Raw genomic sequence first — 20198 nt, 5'->3', positions numbered from 1 at the left:
TGGGAACATGCGGGAAGAAGCCGGTTTATCTTAGAAAATCAGCACTTCCATTTGGTACTCTCTTGTACACGCTTTGGAATCAAACAGCCTGGTCCACATCTGAGAATCCGCCACTTACTGGCTGGGTGGTCAGAATCTGCCTGCAAGGCAGGAGACCCTGGTTCGATTCCTGGGTGGGAAAGATCCCCTGGAGAAAGGGATTGGCTGCCCACTTCAGTATTCATGGGCTTCCCTGGTGGCTCAGATGGTAAAGAATCCGCCTGCCAAACAGGAGACCTGGATTCGATCCCTGGGTTGGGGAGATTCTCCTGGAGGAAGACATGGCAACTCACTCCAGTATTCTTGCCTGGAGAATCTCAATGGACAGAGGTGCCTGCTGGGCTACAGTCCATGGGATCACAAAGAGTCAGACATGACTGAGCAATGATGCACTGCTGGGTGGTCTCCTGTGGGTCTCCTATGGGTCTTTGTCACTGCCTAGCTGTGTTCTGTCACTGAATTGTTTGGGGGGTTAGATGGGCTCATGCAGGTTACATGCTCCCCACAAGGCCTGGCATGGCGCAGGTCCTTCATAATATTGTCAATTATTTGCTACCTGCTGCTAAATACATCTAAATACATCGTCTACTGACCTTGATCTTTTTTAGGTTTAGTCTTCACACCATAGTCTTTTGGGATAAATGGATTATGGTTCCAGCAAGAGGAAGATATTTGCACACAAAGTAAAGATAGTTCCATCAGAATTGTTATTCCTTAGTTTCTTTGTACTTGGGAGGTTTTTGCGGTGTGGGACGCCTTCTTTGGAAAAGTACACAGTAATACACTTGCTCGCCTCCCATATATGTTTAATCTTCCATTATACCAAGATCCAGGGTGAATAATGCACCCTGAAAAGTTGCTTAACTGGAGCATAGAATTCTTCCAAACTTTTTCCAAATTTTAAGGTACTAGTTTAAAATTCAAAGAATTATATCAAGAAGGCTTGCAATTTTATATGAAAACCCTAAGCCATTTCATCTTCTCTCCATTGTATGAAGTTAGGCGTGCTGGTGTACAAGACCTGGGCACTCGTTAATAGTAAGGGTGGTCCACTGTCCTCAGAAGAGCAGACTTGTCAGTAGTAGAAATTCCTCGTAACCACATAGCCCATGTAGAAACTATTTTATCAGTGGCTGGCACATAGTAAGTACCTGGTAAGTGTTACATTAGCTATATGTTTTCTGTCTTAAAATATCCAGTGATACACATCTAGATTTATGAACAGTTTCAAGGCATGTTTTATAGAAGCAGTGGCAAAAGTAGAACTTCCTGTGGGATAATCTACCCTCCCACCCCTCAGAGGCCAAAAGAAACATATTGCCACTATTCTTAGTTAAATATTGATGTCCATTCTTCACAGGATATTTCTTTGTTTTTATAGGAGCTCCAAACCAGAATAATCCTCAGTCTGTACAAAACTCCAATGGTAACAACCAAGGAGGTGAGTTTTAAGAGGTCAGAAAATGGATTATCTGTCAAGCATACATAAAGTAATATCAGCTAGTCCAATACTTGTAAGCTGGTACACTGACCTGTCTTAACCATGATTTTGCATTTGTGAATACTTAAAGCCTCCCATCAAAGGCTTCCCTTAGTAGGCATCAGGAAATGATAGTTCACTGGATTCTTCATCTAGCATCAACTGGCAAAGTTGTGAGTAAATTGTAAAAGTATTAATAAAAACATACTGGAATTTATTAGTGAGTTTTGAAGCACATTTTTCGGTATGACATTTTCGGCTCTTCCTATGGCTAGGAACTCATAAATCTGCTGATCTTGCTGGTAGAAGAAATCACTTTAAGCTGGTCAGCTATGGTAGCCTTAATTTGCCTTGGTGGACTCTGAGGAGACCTTGCTTATATTTCACCTATCAGTTAGATTTCAATCCACCCCCTTGCTTCCTTATTGAAACAGAAGATGAGGCCCTTTTCTTGTGCTTTTAGGTTGGGACAGATGGATTTCTTCCTTGATTTTCTGATTAAACATGCAAGGATAGGAACCAGACTAATGTTATAAATAATAGTACCATCAACACATGTTTCTACTAAGTTATATTTAGTTTATCTTCTCACTGCCTTTATTAAGAGTGACAGAGGTAGAAACTTCAAAAGGTACACAGACCCTGTCCCTCCTGTTTTTCGTACTTTATTCAATGACTATTGAGTGTCTGTAATGTGTGGACACAGTGCAAAAGGGACCAAGCTCTAACTTCTTGGGAGTTTTTGTTTTTTGTTTTATTTTATTGTTTAAACATACACATAACTAAAAATTCACAGACTTGGCCATTTTTAGGTGTACAGGTTGCATTAAATACATTCACAGTGTTGTGCTATATCATGGAGATTTTTTATTGAAATACAGTTAATGTACAATGTTGTGTTAATTCCTGCTGTCCAGCACAATGACTTAGTTATATACATGTATACATTCTTTTTTATTTTCTTTTCCATTTTGGTTTATTCCTGAATATTAAATGTAGTTCCTGTGTACTGTTGTTATTTCTCAGTTCTATATGTAATGGTTTGCATCTACTAACACCAGACCCCTAGTCCCTCCCTCCCCGACCCTTGCTCCCCATTGGAAACCCTATGTTTGTTCTGTGTATCTGTTTCTACTTCATAGATAGGTTCATTTGTGCCATATTTTAAATTCTACATATAAGTGATTTGTTGTTGTTTAGTCACTAAGTCATGTCTGCCTCTGTGACCCCACAGACTGCAGCATGCCAAGCGTCCCTGTCCTTCACTGTCTCCCAGAGTTTGCTCAAAGTCATGTCCATTGAATCAGATCACTGCTTAATCAGTGATTAATCCATCCAGTCACCTCATCCTCTCTTGCCCCCTTCTTCTTTTGCCCTCAGTCTTTCCCAGCATCAGGGTCTTTTCCAATGAGTCAGCTCTTTGCATCAGGTGGCCAAAGTATTGTAGCTTCAGCATCCATCTTTCCAATGAATATTGAGGGTTGATTTTCTTTAGGATTGATTGATCACCTTGCTGTCCAAGGGACTCTTAAGAATCTTCTTCAGCACCACAGTTCCAAAGCATCAATTCTTTTGTGTCCAGCCTTCTTTATGGTTCAACTCACATGTATAAATGACTACTGGAAAAACCATAGCTTTGACTATGTGAACTTTTGTCAGTGGAATGATGCCTCTGCTTTTCAATATGCTGTCTAGCTTTGTCATACCATTTCTTCGAAGTAGCAAACATGTTTCATTTCAAGGCTGAAGTCACCATCCTCAGTGATTTTGGGGCCTAAGAACATAAAACATCACTGCTTCTACTTTCACCCCTTCTATTTTCCAAGAAGTGATGGGACCAGATGCCATGATCTTCGTTTTTTGAATGTTGGGTTTCAAGTCAGGTTTTTCACTCTCCTCTTCCACCTTCATCAGGAGGCTCTTCATCTTTAGTTTTTCGCTTTCTGCCATAAGGATGGTGTCATCTGCATATCTGAGGTTATTGATATTTCTCCTGGAAATTTTGATTCCAGCCTGTGCTTCATCCAGCTCAGCATTTTGCATGATGTACTCTGCCAGAAGTTAAATAGGCAGGGTGACAGCCTTAGCATATTCTTTTCCCAATTTTGAACAAATCTGTTGTTCCATGTCCAGTTCTAACTGTTGCTTCTTCGCCTGCATACAGGTTTCTCAGGAGGCAGGTAAGGTGATCTGTTATTCCTATCTCTTTCAGAATTTTCCACAGTTTGTTGTGATCCACACAGTCAGACTTTAGCGTAGTCAGTGAAACAGAAGTAGATGCGTTTTGTAATTCCCTTACTTTCTCTATGAGCCAGCGGATGTTGGTGATTAGCAGTTGGTTACAGGGGAAAACGAGGTATTTCCACTATCATGAACAGATGGAAGTTTCTAATGACAGATCCAATGGTCAGAGAAATTCCCCCTTTTGCAGTAGTTTGGGAAATGCAGATAAAAGCATTGTCTTTCCAAGAATGAGAGAAAAAGGTATACAGGCCTGGTTCAGTCATCTTGGAAAAACTGTCTCCTTCAGATGTCGTCTGCTTCATTTTTTAGAAGTCTTTGTTTTCAAGTCACCAGTACAAGTCCACTCTGGGTTTGATCCTTTTGATTTATTCATCTTGGCACCTAACACTATATGGAACCAAGTACATATTTTGTAGTTGCTGATTTACAAAGAACCACTGTATATGTTTTTCAGACTTTACTGGTTCATGCTCCAATCTTCTCTGTTATTCTAGCTGAATTTTTTCTATTTATAGAGTAAGATAGACACTTGAGGTTAAAGAAACAGGAATTAAGGTTACTTTCTAACTGTACCACAGAGTTACATGTGATGGTTTTGTTTTTTAGTATGTTCTAATAATTATTTGAAGACAGACATACTTTTGACCTTCTTTTGTACAGGGACTTGTTTGATGCTTCATCCTCTTAGAAAGAAAATAATCTCCCCCATTTCATGTATAGTCTGAGAGCATATTATTTAGGGTCTGTGGATGGATCGATTTATCCTTCCTGTGCAAGAAAGGCACAGGCCCAGATTGTTTTTCATAACAGGGTTTGGGCAAGGAAATGTAACATAGTCTAGAATGGACAGTAGATATCAGAACAACAGTTCAGTATCAGGATACAGGGTCATTCTTCTTGATCAGTTAGGATTAATGCTTCCCCCAAAAGGGGAGTCTCAGGTTCAAGGTACCACCATCCAGTCTGAAGCTCTTTTCTTGGGCATAATTTTACAAAGCAGTTGACCTCCCTTAATGTTCTCACCATACATGACTGCCTTTGGCTTGGTACAGTTGTTTGGTACATCCTTGGTACAGTTGCTTGGGCTACTCTAGTGGGGTTGGCTTTATCCACAGTTTCAGCAGGACCACAGCAGTTTTGAACAGATGCACCTGGTTTGAGTGTTAGATTTCTGCAGAAAAGGTAGTGGAAATTTGGGAACAGCTTACTCAAATAATTATTTCAACTGTTACCCCCAATGAAAACACTAGAAACCTTACTGATGGGAAGAATTCATCAGGTACATAATCTCATATTCCTTAGTGCCTTCCTTTATTTCCTTTGGGTAATATGGTTTATGTATGAAAGAAATATTAGATGGAAACTTCCAGTTAGGTTGTAAGCTGCTATAAGGCAGAAACTAGATAACCTGACAGGTTATCTCAGATGCAGATGGTGTTAGATGGACAGACAGAGATGTAGGTATAGATATTGTTATTTCTAACCAGAGAGTTGATGTAGGAAACAATTTCTCTGACTACTCCGAAGGTTACTGTGTACTTAAGGAAGTGCTTCAACTCTTCAAAGGCTTTATTTTGTTCAACTCATGTTTATGAGATTGCATTTGAAAATTGCTGATAATTTTTAACATCATTAGATTTTGTAGGAATGTAGAGTGGGAAATCATGCAATATTATGTTCAGTTTCAGGAACAAATGTTTGTTTTGACTGCCCACTCTGCTATTCACTGTTTTAGGCACAAGGCATGTAGTGATATTAGGTTGGTTTAAAAGTAATTGTGGTTTTGCATTGTTGAACTTTGCTGTTTGATACTAGAATATATTCTTAAATTGAGCTATGAAGTTTTGCCTAATCCGCCATATTCACCTGACCTCTTACACACCACAACCACTTCTTCAAGCATCTTGACAACTTTTTGCAGGGAAAATGCTTCCACAGCCAGCAGGCGGCAGGAAATGCTTTGTAGGAGTTTTTCAAATCCCAAAGCATGGATTTTTATGCTACAGCAATAAACAAACTTATTTCTCGTTGGCAAAAATATGTTAATCATTAAGGTTTCTATTTTTATTAAGAAAAATGTGTTTGTGCCTAGTTACAGTGATTTAAGATTCATGGTCTGAAACTAAAGTTACTTTTTCACCAACCTAATAAATAAGACAGATTAGGCCCTGCTCTCAAGAAGTTTATAATCAGTTGGTGGTTGAGTCTCTAAGTAGTGTCTGACTCTTTTGACCCCATGGACTATGGCCTGCCAGCTCCTCAGTCCATGGGGCTTCTCCAGGCAAGAATACTGGAGTGGGTTGTCATTTCCTTCTCCAGGGGATCTTCCCAACCCAGGGATCGAACCTGGGTCTCCTCCATTGCAGGCAGATTCTTTACCAACTGAGCTATGAGGGAAGCCCTTATAATCTGGTGAGGAGATACAAACTATGAGATAAACAACTGAAGGCGATTTCAGATCGTGATTTTTAGAAATAAACAGGATATTTATATATATATATGTATGTATGTATATGGTGGAGAATGACTGAGGAAGGGCTGCTTCAGACCGGGTGGTCTGGGAGGACCTCTCTGAGGTGGAGTCATCTGAGCTGAGCCCTGACTGACAGGAAGGAGCCAGCCCTGCATATACCAGAAGGAAGAGCGTTGCAGGCAGAAGGAATAATTAGTGCAGGTGTGAAACAGGAGTGAACCTCTGTGACATGTGGCTGGCATGTAGCCGTGGGTGTGCACTTATTACATACAGGAATTATGAAATGGGAATACAGTGTTTAATATGTAAGAGTTGTATTTTGAAACATCAAAAACATAGTAGAGCACATTTCAGAAGAAGAGGCCAGAGATGTGGATTCTGGCTACTTCATTAAATTTTCTGGGTCTTTTTTGTTGTTGTTCGAGTGGAGGTAGGTGTTAGTTCTTCACACATAAAATGTTATGGTGATTCTAAACCACAGTGCACCTTCATATTCTCTGTACTTTCAAGACAACAGGTATAATAATAAATTGGAGCGGTTCTGGTGCTTTCTTTCCTGAAGTGTGCCACTATCCCGAAGTTATAATTAGGAGCCAGATGAAAAGCTTTCAGTTCAGATCAAGAACTGTTGCTTGTACTTGACTGTGATGTGAGCTTTAAAAGGGAGCATCAGATGTTTAACAGTTAAACCATTTTCAGGGTTAGCGGTATGGGGCTGGGTAACCAGCCTGCTGTGTGAGTTCTGGGAAACCCAGGAGATCGTGAATGTTAGCTTGGGTTTGTGGGGGCTGTGAGCTTGTGATGAATGGAGGTTAGGAGAGAGAAACGGTGTGGGATGCACATGCGCTGAGAATTCAGTGCAGAAATCCCAGAAATACCAAGAAATGCTAAACAGCAACAGAAATGAGGAAAATGAGCAGTTTCTAGTACTTTTGTTCCTTTTCACAGATAGCGTAGAAGATAAACATAGGTGTCCTCCCTCTCCCCCCAAAAGTGAATCTAGGGCAGAAAGCCAGCTACCAGACCCTCTTTTCCTGTTATCTTTCAGTATGCACACGAGGGTCTGACACACAGTGAGTGCCCCAGTGGGTCCTTGCTGAATCTGAATTTTAGTTTGAATAGGAGAATGGACTTACTTGGCATTGAATACATGACACTCATTTTTTTTAGCTTGCTCTGGACTCTCATGTCGTCTTTCAGACAAATGTTATTGACTTATCTACTCAATCGTGTACAGTAATACATAGAGATTTCTCAAGAATAACTTTCCCACATGCATAGTATTTTAAAAAAAAAAGACTTTGATGATAGAATTAAGCAGTAGTTGGTATCAGGCATTTATCTTTTTGTCAGTATCTTCTTTTTCTCCTTAATATTTTAATTTTGTTTACAACTTATTATAAAATGAGTAATGCATGTACATAATTTGAAAGTTCAGAGAATACTTGAAAATATGAAATACATAATACCTGCCTTCCTTTCTCAATTGAGTCCCACTGACTCCTTTTCTCAGATGTCCTTTAATGGTCAAAAGCCAGACTCATTGTTTCCATCCAAAGATCTGTATTTTGTGTCTCACTTGAATGACCAACCATTTGTATCTAAAGCAAGAAATGATTACCAGTTTTACATGTATTCTTCCAAAAGACAGTTTAAAAGAGAGTGTTAGTCACTCAGTCGTGTCCAACTCTTTGTGACCCCATGGACTGTAGCTCACAAGGATCCACTGCTCATGGAATTCTCCAGGCAAGACAGTTTAAGCCTAATCCATATATAGCATATGTATTTTTTATGAACATAAATGGATAAGCACATAAATGTACTAAGCACATGTTTCCCTGCTCAGCTGGTCTCACTTGCACTCATCCTTCCTGGTGGCTACATGGTATTCCACGGTACAGATGATCCTCCCAGGTCCCCACTGAGGGAGGTGTAGGTTATTTTCAGTCTCTGCTCGTTTAAGCACTGCTGCAGTGAATATCCCTCCTGTTCCATGCTGGCTTCCCTCTGCTAGGGCCCCTGTGGTGCTTTTTGCAAGTGGTGGCACTGCTGAGTCAGATTGTGCATGTATTTTAATTGATGATATTTTGCTAAATTTTCTTGCAAGAAGATTACACTAGTTTACTCCCACAGGCAGTGAAAGGAGCTTGTTTTCCACAGTCTCAACAGCACTGGGTAATAGCAAACATTTTAATATTTGCCAATCTGATACGTGATTAATGAAGTCTCCTTGTTTGGAGTTACAGTCCTTTAAATAAGTTTAGAATATTTTCATATTGATTTTGAAGGGGCTTGGTTCTTTTTTTAAAAAACCACTTTACTGAGATATAAGTCACTCATTTCAGGTGTATAATTCAGTGGTTTTTTTAGTATATTCAAGTATGTGCAACCATCACCAGTTAATTTTGGAATATTTTCATTGCCTCAGAAAGAACTTCTGTGCCCTTTAGCCATCACCCCCCTTATCCCCATCTCACCCTGACCCTCCAATCCCTAAGCAATCATTTATCTAGTTTCTATTTCTAGATTTCCTTATTCTGGACTTCCATATGAACAGAATCATTTTAGTATGTGATCTTTTATGATTGACTTCTTTAACTTATGTTTTCAAGATAACGTGAGTTGTAGCAAGTTGTCAGTACTTCATTCCCTTTTATGGCTGAGTAATGTTCCATTGTACAAAGATACCATATAATGCTTATATATTCATCCACTGGTGGACATTTAGGTTGCTTCAACCTTTTGACTGTTATGAATAGTGTTGCTATAAACAGGTGTGCAGAATTGATGGGTCATATGGCAGCTGTGCTTGATGAACTGCCAGGCTGTTTTCCTAAAAGGCTGTCCCATTTCACATTCCGATGAGCAGTGTACACTGTGTCAGGATTTTGATTTCTCTATATCCTTTGCAGCACTTTTAAGCTTTATGATTCTAGTCATCCTAGTAGGTATGAAATAATATCTCATTGTGGTTTTGTTTTGCATTTCTTTGTTGACTAATGATGTTGAGCATCCTTCTTGTGTTTCAAAAAAAGAAAACTACAGGCCAATATCACTGATGAACATAGATGCAAAAATCCTTAACAAAATTCTAGCAAGCAGAATCCAACAACGCATTAAAAAGATCATACATCATGACCAAGTGGGCTTTATCCTAGGGATGCAAGGATTCTTCAATATCTGCAAATCAATCAACATAATACACCACATTAACAAATTGAAAAATAAAAACCATATGATTATCTCAATAGATGCAGAGAAACCTTTTGAAAAATTCAACATCCGTTTATGATAAAAACTCTCCAGAAAGCAGGAATAGAAGGAACATACCTCAACATAATAAAAGCTATATATGACAAACCCACAGCAAACATTATCCTCAATGGTGAAAAATTGAAAGCATTTCCTCTAAAGTCAGGAACAAGACAAGGGTGCCCACTCTCACCACTACTATTCAACATAGTTTTGGAAGTTTTGGCCACAGCAATCAGAGCAGAAAAAGAAATAAAAGGAATCCAGGTTGGAAAAAAAGAAGTAAAACTCTCACTGTTTGCAGATGACATGATCCTCTACATAGAAAAACCCTAAAGACACCACCAGAAAATTACTAGAGTTAATCAATAAATATAGTAAAGTTGCAGGATATAAAATCAACACAGAAATCCCTTGCATTCCTATACAGTAACAATGAGAAAACAGAGAAATTAAGGTAACAATTCCATTCACCATTGCAACGAAAACAATAAAATACTTAGGAATATATCTACCTAAAGACACAAAAGACCTTTATGTAGAAAACTATAAAACACTAGTGGAAGAAATCAAAGAGGACACAAATAGACAGAGAAATATACCATGTTCATGGATCGGAAGAATCAATACAGTGAAAATGAGTATACTATCCAAAGCAATCTTATAGATTCAATGCAGTCCCTATCAAGCTACCAACAGTATTTTTCACAAAGCTAGAACAAATAGTTTCACAATTTGTATGGAAATACAAAAAATCTCGAATAGCCAAAGCAGTCTTGAGAAAGAAGAATGGAACTGGAGGAATCAACCTGCCTGACTTCAGGTTTTACTACAAAGCCACACTCATCAAGACAGTATGGTACTGGCACAAAGACAGAAACATAGATCAGTGGAACAAAATAGAAAGCCCAGAGATAAATCCACGCACCTATGGACACCTTATCTTCGACAAAGGAGGCAAGAATAGACAATGGAGAAAAGACAATCTCTTTAACAAGTGGTGCTGGGAAAACTGGTCAACCACTTGTAAAAGAATGAAACTAGAACACTTTCTAACACCATACACAAAAATAAACTCAAAATGGATTAAAGATCTAAACTTAAGACCATAAACTGTAAAACTCCTAGAGGAAAACATAGGCAAAACACTCTCCAACATAAATCACAGCAGGATCCTCTATGACCCACCTCCCAGAATATTGGAAATAAAAGCAAAAATAAACAAATGGGACCTAATTAAAATTAAAATCTTTTGCACAGCAAAGGAAACTATAAGCAAGGTGAAAAGACAGCCTTCAGAATGGGAGAAAATAATAGCAAATGAAGCAACTGACAAAGAATTAATCTCAAAAATATACAAGCAACTCCTGCAGCTCAATTCCAGAAAAATAAATGAGCCAAAAGAACTAAACAGGCAGTTCTCCAACGAAGACATACAGATGGCTAACAAACACATGGAAAGGTGCTCAACATCACTCATTATCAGAGAAATGCAAATCAAAACCACAATGAGGTATAATTTCATGCCAGTCAGAATGGCTGCTATACAAGTCTACAAGTAAATGCTGGAGAAGGTGTAGAGAAAAGGGAACCCTCTTACACTGTTGGTGGGAATGCAAACTAGTACAGCCACTATGGAGAACAGTGTGGAGATGCCTTAAAAAACTGGAAATAGAACTGCCATATGACCCAGCAATCCCACTCCTGGGCATACACACTGAGGAAGCCAGAACTGAAAGAGACCTATGTACCCCAATGTTCATCACAGCACTGTTTATAATAGCCAGGGCATGGAAGCAACCTAGATGCCCATCAGCAGACGAATGGATAAGAAAGCTGTGGTACATATACACCATGGAATATTACTCAGCCATTATAAAGAACACATTTGAATCAGTTCTAATGAGGTGGATGTAACTGGAGCCCATTATACAGAGTGAAGTAAGCCAGAAAGAAAAACACCAATATAGTATATTAACACATATATATGGAATTTAGAAAGATGGTAATGATAACCCTGTATGCGAGACAGCAAAAGAGACACAGATGTATAGAACCGTCTTGGACTCTGTGGGAGAGGGCGAGGGTGGGATGCCTTTGGAGAATGGCACTGAAACTTGTATATTATCATATGTGAAACTTATCACCAGTCCAGGTTCGATGCATGAGACAGGGTGCTCCGGGCTGGTGCACTGGGATGACCTTGAGTGATGGGATGGGGAGGGAGGTGGGAGGAGGGTTCAGGATGGGGAACACATGTACACCCGTGGCTGATTCATGTCAGTGTATGGCAAAAACCACTACAGTATTGTAAAGTAATTAGCCTCCAATTAAAATAAATAAATTTATATTTAAAAAGAAATATACACAATGTAAAATCAGAAGTTTGTGATTACATATTTTTTGTGATATGAAATAAAGATGTTCTTAAAAAAAAAACCCTTCATGTGTTTATTAGTTATTTGCATGTCTTCTTTGGAAAACACTTGGTTTTTTAGTTTGAAGTATAGTTGATTTACAGTGTTGTGTTACTTCCTGCTGTACTACATAGTGGTTCAGTTGTATGGTTGTTTAGTTGCTAAGTTGTGTTCAACTCTTTTGCAAGCCCATGGACTGTAGCCCACCAGGCTCCTCTGCCCATGGGATTTTCCAGGCAAGAATACTGGAGTGGGTTGTCATTTCCTTCTCCAGGGGATCTCCCTGACTCAGAGACTGAACCTGTGTCTCCTGCATTGGCAGGCAGATTCTTTACCACTGAGGCACCAGGGAAGCCCTGATTAAGTTTTACATACATATATATACATTCTTCCTTTATATGTTATTTTCTATTATGGCTTATCATAGTGTATTGAATATAGTTCTCTCTGCTACACAGTAGGACCTTGTTGTTTATCCATTCTATATGTAAAATCTTACATCTGCTAACCCCAACCATCCATTTCAATATATTTAAGTATTTTGCCCATTTTTAAATTATTAAATTTTTTCTAATTGTAAAAACAGTTCTTGTGGAGATTTTGGAAACTACAGCAAAGTAGTTTTTTAATTATTCAAATTACTCCCACCAAGCACTTTTAGTTTTTTTTATACTCAGAATCAATATATAGGCACAGTTTCTTAAATGGAAACTAACACTCTTCCAAAAAACATTTTATTATGGTTTCAAGTTACAGCATGAGAACAGCTAGTTGAGAAGTGACACTTTTAGCCTATTACCTATTACAATAATAACTTACTTATTGCTTAGTAAGTTTTGGTTTGACTGCTTTTTTCACTCTGCAGTGAATTTGATTCGCCAGTTCTAGTGTTTTCACCCCAGTGTGTGTGCCCTGTTGTGTTTGGGGGAAGATACAAAGAGAAAAATAATTGTTTTGCTGTTAAGTGAACTTGGATTAGTTACTTAACCTCTCTATGCTTCAGTTCCTTTTGTAAAAAATAGAACTGATAAAATAATACAGATCTCCTAATGGGATAAATTACAAGTAAAGCACCTGGCTTTAAAAAAGTACCTGGCACAAATTAAAAACTAAATTAATGTGTTCCTCTTTGCTCTCCAGCCATGATGGTCCTTTTTTCTTTTCATTGAAATATAAGTAATTTAAAATGTTATGTTAGCTTCAGGTGTTTAGCATAGTAATTTGGTATTCTACATTAAGAAATGTTCACCACAGTAAGTCTAGTTATCATCTGTCACTATACAGAGCATTTACAATATTATTGACCATATTTGCTGTGCTGTACATTGCCTCTTCATGACTTAACTTTGCAACGAGAAGTCTCCCTTGTTGGCCCCAGTCTGTCCTCGGCCCTGTGAGAATGGGCCTTGTTTGATCCCCAGCTCTCTGCCCCAGAACCTTGGCTATTCTGCTCTCGCTCCCTCAGGCACTCTCCCCTCCCTTCTCTGCCTCTGCCTGCTGAACACCCGTTCTGCCCTCAGGGGTCTGCTCCAGCCTCACCTCCTCTGAGAGTAGTCCTTGCCCTATGCTTAACAGGCCTCCCGAGGACCATATCTGTCTGTGTTAGGCTTTAGCGAAGACTGCCTTCTCAGCTGAAAAGTCATCTTCCTTAGCACCACATTGCCAGTGTCCAGCTCAGGCCTGACACATTTTTGCTGAAGCAAAGGATGAGTGAATGCCCTGGGAGGAGGAATCTAGTTTCTGTACTTGCTACCCCAGCCTTACCTGCAAGGTTAGTTGGGAGTCCTTTGATCACAATAAATCACCGTCTGCTCTCTACAGATACTTCTCTAATGGGACACAGGGCTTTTTACTTTACAGTCGGGAAGAACAGGCTTACATGATGTAGGAGCGTTGCCATAATGCTGTCACTGCATTCCTGGGCAACGCCTGTCTTCGTTCTTGTTCCCATGAAGCCTTTCCAGCCAGGCCCTGATCAATGAGGGGTGTGGGGAAGGTGGTGGACAGGGGCCTTCAGGTCTGCGAGGACAGAGTGGAGCTCGCCAGGCTCAGCAGGGCCGAGCTGTGGTCAGTCTTCCTGCTGAGTTGGGGGTGCTCAGGTCATTCAGTCCTGGTGACCTTCTGCAGGAGGGGACCATCTGTGCTCTGTGTGACACAAGAGGTTATAGCGGTGATAAAGGGGGGAGGCATTGGATTTACTCATGTTGGGGGATGGAAGGAGTTGCCCAAGTCCCTTAGGGAGTATGGGTTTGACAGTAATGCGGTGGGAAGACATTGCAGGGTTTTAAACAGATTAGTTCAAATGGATGGTGGGCCAGGACGCTTGTGGTGGACATGAAGACAGATTTTGCTGATGGGGCTGACTATGGCAGGTGAGAGGAAGAGGGGACTGGTGGCTGGGTATTCGAGTTTGAGCTCAGATGTTGTACCGGCCCAGTGAAACCCAACACCTGGCCACCACGTGTCCAGGCAGTTACTACAGGGGAGGAGTTAAAAACGAGAATGGCTGAGAGATCCCAGCAGAGTGGAGAAGGCGAGTGGGCAGAGTGTCCAAAGATGGAGTGCCTCGTGATGAAAGACAGAGGGAAGAGCACGGACAAAGAAGTGGGGGGTGAGGAGAGCCCCACTTTGTGTATTTCCTTGTCTTCGAGAAAGCTGAGAGGTAGGGGTGACAATGTGAGAATTAGGCAGTTTTAACTTCCTACATGAGCCAGTTTGGGGGGGGTCTTTGCAGGGTAAGTCTTAGAAATTGTCATCTAGTATTAATAGTTATATTACTGCATTTTATTTTTTAAAATTATCAAATCTTAGAACTAGAAGTAACCTTTGGGCAGTTTTTCTCGTTATTAGCACCATATTCTAACCAACTGAGCAACCTGTCATTCCCTCAGCTGTATGATTTTTTTTTCCTTTTGGTTATTTAACCTATTTGTGCTGGGAACTATGATAATGCTTAGTTATGTGAAAATTATAAACCAAAAGTACTATACAGTTCTAAAGTGAACATCCAAACTTAACCAGAGAGGAGAAAGTATTCAGTTTCTGACTTTTTCCAGTTGAGTTTAGCTATTCAGTTTTCTTGTGAGTTGTATAATCCAAGTTTTGCCATGACTACATCCTTTCTATTCACAGAGTTTCTGTTTCACAAAGTAGCCTTAAGATTCAGCAGTCTGCAGTAACTATGACACACCAACTATGACATGCTTACCACAGCATAATTGTTTTGATGAGACGACATGATATGTATAACAAATGTATGTGTGGCTGTCTCTGTAAAGAGGTTAATCTCTCTGTGTTAAGTTTTTCTGAGGATGATTCTATTTATAACTAGACTAGATCATGCTGACCCAGGATAAACTTTTTAGACTAAGTGCTTTAAATGATGATAAGTCTCTGTAAGTTCAGTGAGTCTGGCTGCATCTGGGATCCATGCTAGTTTACCAGTGAAAGGTGCTATGCATAAGACATAAAACTTCTGCTTAGTAGAATGCTGTGATTTTAACAGTTTACTTTAGAATCACTTCTTAGAGTCCAGTTGACTTGGTGTAAGTACTGTAACCTTGCAGCACACAGACACAGGAATTCATGTTCGTTAGCTTAGTCAGAAGTTCATCGAGGGGTGTCAAAGTCCATTTCAAAAAGAAAAGTCTAATTTTAGGAGCTTCCACTTTACACACCAGAACTTTCATTTCAATAAATAGCTCGGGTAATTTTCCTGCTGGCACAGGTTGAAAAGTACATTCTGTTGGAAAGGAAAAAAGAAAATAACCTGATGAGAAACTGTAAGCCTGTTTATGAAGCGAGGGAGCAGAAAGAAGAAAGTAAACATCACCACAGATTTAATTTTCATGTTTCATATTTCCTGTTACATGTATTTGGTTGCAGGCAACAAAAACTAACTCCACCTAAGCACTTAGGCAAACAAGAAGTTGTTGGACACAGATGGGGTCAGTCACAAAATCAAAGAGAAAACATTGAACAGCTAGACCTAGCACCAGGTATTTTAAGGGCAGGGCTGAACAGAAAGAATCTTGAAAGAGTTGTCAAAATGACTTGTCAGCTGTTTTCCATCAAGATGACTTGTCAGCTCCTTTCCATTCTGTTGTACGCTGCTTGAGTTTCAAATTCCTGGAAAGATCTGATTGACCTAATTTGAGTCATCGCCTACCTATTCACAGTGCCTCCAAACTGCATGGAGGGCAGGACTGAGGGGTCTTTAAAGGAAGAGTAGAAGCTGTTATGAAAAAATGAGGACCAGGAGCTAGACAAGGGAAGAACAGTGAATGTTTGCTACACCAGCCACGTAGCCACTGTCAGTAGTAATGACAGGCAGAAGCCTGATTAGAGTAAGTGCCAGATAGTTATTATCTTTCTCTTCAGAAACATCTCTTGTCAACTTTATATTAATACGTGAACTGTGGCAAAAATATTATGCCACTTTGAATTGGAGAGGGATCGTTTCCCTTGAATTTCAGAATATCTTTTTCGTTTAGCTTTATAAATTGTCCAGATGACCAGTAATTTCTGATATTGAGTAAAAATAATCTAAAATCACTTTTCTTGTTTGCTTCAATTTTTTTTTTCAGCAAGTTCTTATACTTGAAGTATGCATTGCCAGAAAGTTATCATGATAATTCTCAGAAGGTTTATGTGTATTCTTCTTTTCTACATCTCTGTGTAGAGAAAATATTCTTTGTCTTCCTGAATGAGCTGGCAGATTGTTTACATTTAAAGTCTATTTACTAGGATTTACCTGGTGTTCCAGTGGGCTGGAAAAACAAAGAATTTTTTTTAAGTCTATTTCCTTAGAACGTATACCCACCCTATTCTTGTTCTGCCACTTCTACCTTTCTCCTTGTCCCTCGTAGTTCTTGTCCTCTAGTTGGTCAGGTGCTACTTCAGAAGGGACCTGGGGCAGCTTTTGTGAAACTCAGAGCAGTCAAAAAGCCCACGGAATGGGGATTAATTGATATGTGCGGGGGTAACATTGTGCCATTGGCCTTGAAGAGCAGTGCTCACTGCTCAGTGCTGCCCCACAGCCACGACCCGGCAAGCGCCCCGAGGTGGCCCGGCACACTCGGTTTATGCGGCCCTGTCCCAGAGGTGCATGGTCTCACCCGGGGTGAGTGATCGTGCACCCAGGGGGCTGTTCAAGGCCTCTGAGCACAAGGGGGCCCTCCAGTCCATGAGGAAAAGGGTGGGAACCCCCACCGTGCCTAGAGGAAGAGGGAGGGCTGAGCAGCCCTAAGGAAACCGGCTGTGGAGAAGGACCCAGCCGCCTTCCTCCCAGCACACACCCAGACCTCTGCAGGGACAGAGAGGCGGGTGCTGCTGAGGACATTAAGCCAGCTGTGAATAACAGTGTTGCTCAGCACTCTAGCTTGATACAGAGTGTGGATAAGAGGCAGGTTAAGTTCCAGCCACAGACTGAAGGTTGTGAAAAGAGAACCTGCTAAAGACCAAAACATTGCAGCTTAATTCTGCAAGTTAAAGCATTCCATAGTAGACAGTAACACATTCACAATTAGAAGACTTCCGTTCAGCTTGGTGACGTCCTAACTATTATAGACTAGCAGGTAACTGGTTGTATATGCCCAGACACAAAACTGTTTATCACAGCTGGCTATTCGGTTAATAAAAAGGTTTGTGACTAGGCATATACATCAGTTATTTGCTATTTATAGTAATCAGGGTATCGCCAAACAAAATAGAAGTTTCTAATTGTAAATGTATTAGCCAGATTTTAATCAATAAGTAGGGAATAAAACAGCCTTTGTAAACACTAGGCCACATGCTCATTCAGTCTTTATCATCATACCCTAGTAAGTAATTTTGCTTTCAGTGTTAAATAATAACAACAAAGGGCATACCAAAATCCTCACATACCTTTGGGTGTAAACTTTCCTGGGGTTTTCCATTATTAATGAAGTCAAAGACAAATTTTATAACTTCCTTGAGATAGCTAAAATTTACATAGTAATCTCTGTATGTAGAGGTTTTACAGTATTAGAGTATTAAAAGAAACTGACCTTGCATTATTTTCTACTCAAGACAGGGTTTTGGTTAAATGCATCTTTTGTTCTGTTTTAAAATCTCATATATGCTCTGTCCATCCCACTAGTTAGCTGCAAGACAGTTGACATCAGGCAAAGTTAAGTCCCTCTGGAAGTTCATTGCCTAGAGATAGGGAGAGAATTTGCTTGATATTGACACTGTTTAGTTAGAAGTAAGTAAAAGTATCTCAGTAGATCAGTGGAAATTGATTATGATAGTAGAAACTTCTTTTACTTGAGGAAAATATAAATACAAATATCACTGAAATATGAATAAGAAAGAGTGGAAAATAAAGCATAGAACTAATTCTAAAAAAGAAAAAAAAAGAACTAATTCTAACTGACAGAAGTTTTATGGAGATTACTGAGGTAAACTGTGAGGAGCTTTGCAACACTTAATAAATTCTCCTTACCCGTTATAGCCTTTTCAAATTGTTGGCTCCTATTTTACCAATCTGAGTTTTCATTAGTCTTTCTTTTTCTTACACAGTTAGAAGGAAAAGAACTGAAATCTTTGTGCCTCAGTTTTCTTCTAGCTCTTCTTTCTAAGGTTGTGAGGATTAAGCAAGTTGATAACATGTAAAGGATTTACAACAGTGCCTGGCATATCATAAATTATATATATATATAATATATATATTATACACACACACACACACACACACACATATATATATATGAATTATTATTATTGTTAAGAATGATCCAGATGCTCAAGAGTGAGAAGTCAAAGTTCTAATAGGATGCTGTAGTTACTTAGGGGCTTTCCAGGTGGCTCAGTGGTAAAGAATCCACCTGCCAAGCAGAAGATGCAGTTTCGTTCGACCCCTGGGTCAGGAAGATCCCCTGGTGTGATTCCTGGGTCGGGAAGATACCCTGGAGAAGGAAATGGCAACCCACTCCAGTACTTTTGCCTGGAGAATCCCATTGACAGAGGAGCCTGGAGGGCTAACAGTCCATGGGGTCCCAAAGAGACAGGATTTGGCAACTAAACAACCACATAGTTACTTAGACTCAAAGCTGTAAAAACCTAGCTGACCTTTCTGTCAGAGTTCAGTGATGATTCTGCTACATAAGCCTCTGATATTCTTTTCTTACATCCACTCATCAAAGGTTCCTTTTGAACCTAATATGTGTTAGGCAGTGTGCCAGACTCTGGGAGTTGTAGAGACCAACTGGATATAGACACTGTTTTTATGATACTTGGAATTTACTTCCAAAGGTAGTAATAGCTATAATCAAAAATGTGCTTAGTAGAAAAACACACTCAAAGAAGGGAGAGATTACTTTCAGTTAGGAAAACCTTGAAGGAAATAGCACTTGAACATGTCTGAGTGGATGTGGCATTCAAAAATGTAGTAAGGAAGAACAGATTTGTCATTGGAGGACACGATGTGAGAAATGGTGTGGGGAACGGAATGAATCTGGGTTGGAAAGATGGTCCAGGCTGTCTTTAAGTCATGTGTTCCCTGTTGTGAAATGAGGGTGAGGGTGGTGGTGGTAACAATGGTAGCCTCTGGCTGCCTAGCATCATGCGGGTTCTTCACCCTTGTTATTGAATTCTGCATGATAACCAGATGAGTTAAGTATTGTTTTCCCTATTTTAGAGATGAGGAAACGTTGTACACTTAGAAAACAATTGCATGACCGCTTGAGCACAGGAAGGAAGGTGAAAGTGTTAGCCGCTCAGTCATGTCTGACTCTGTGCGACACTGCAGACTGCAGCCTGCCGGGCTCCTCTGTCCCTGGGATTCTCCAGGCAAGCGTACTGGAGTGGGTTGCCATGCCCTCCTCCAGTGGTCTTCCCGACCCGGGGATCGAACCCGGGTGTCTTGCATTGCAGGCAGATTCTTTACCATCTGAACCACCTGGGAAGCCCAGGAGTTGGTTTGAAAACTGGGGGTTTCTTTCTGACATACCTGGCAGCCTCTTCAAAATCTCCAGGGATTGATTGACAGATAATTAGATACCTATTCTGCCATCTTGAGAATACCAATTGATACAGATTAGAATTTTCATTACTACTTCTGAATTTTCAGCAGCTTTTTCTGCCCCTGGTGTTTCCCAGAAACCCCTGATAAGATGGTTTGTCTGTCTTTCCCCAAGACCTTTTCTGAAAAGGTAGCAAGTGAGTGCAGTCTGTGCAGAGTTGGATGGTCTGGAGGGAGCACTCATTCTGGCTGAAGTGACGGGGTCCCGCGTCTATGAGCTTGACCCTCTCCCATTTCCATATCAGATAA

General features: G+C 40.1%; 1 protein-coding gene across 1 annotated transcript in view; it reads left to right on the top strand.

Moving 5' to 3' along the window:
• Positions 1 to 20198, top strand: part of TMEM123 (transmembrane protein 123) — a 73303-nt gene that overhangs the window by 26552 nt on the left and 26553 nt on the right. Inside the window, exon 8 of the mRNA XM_065944467.1 lies at positions 1421 to 1480. Coding sequence (XP_065800539.1) covers positions 1421 to 1480 — 60 coding nt within the window. The remainder of the gene's footprint in view (positions 1 to 1420; positions 1481 to 20198) is intronic.

This window comes from Muntiacus reevesi, chromosome 9, assembly GCF_963930625.1.
Source record: "Muntiacus reevesi chromosome 9, mMunRee1.1, whole genome shotgun sequence".
Taxonomy (NCBI): Eukaryota; Metazoa; Chordata; class Mammalia; order Artiodactyla; family Cervidae; genus Muntiacus; species Muntiacus reevesi.
The sequence above is the reverse complement of the archived record's forward strand: the minus strand, read 5'-3'. Positions and strand labels throughout refer to the sequence as shown.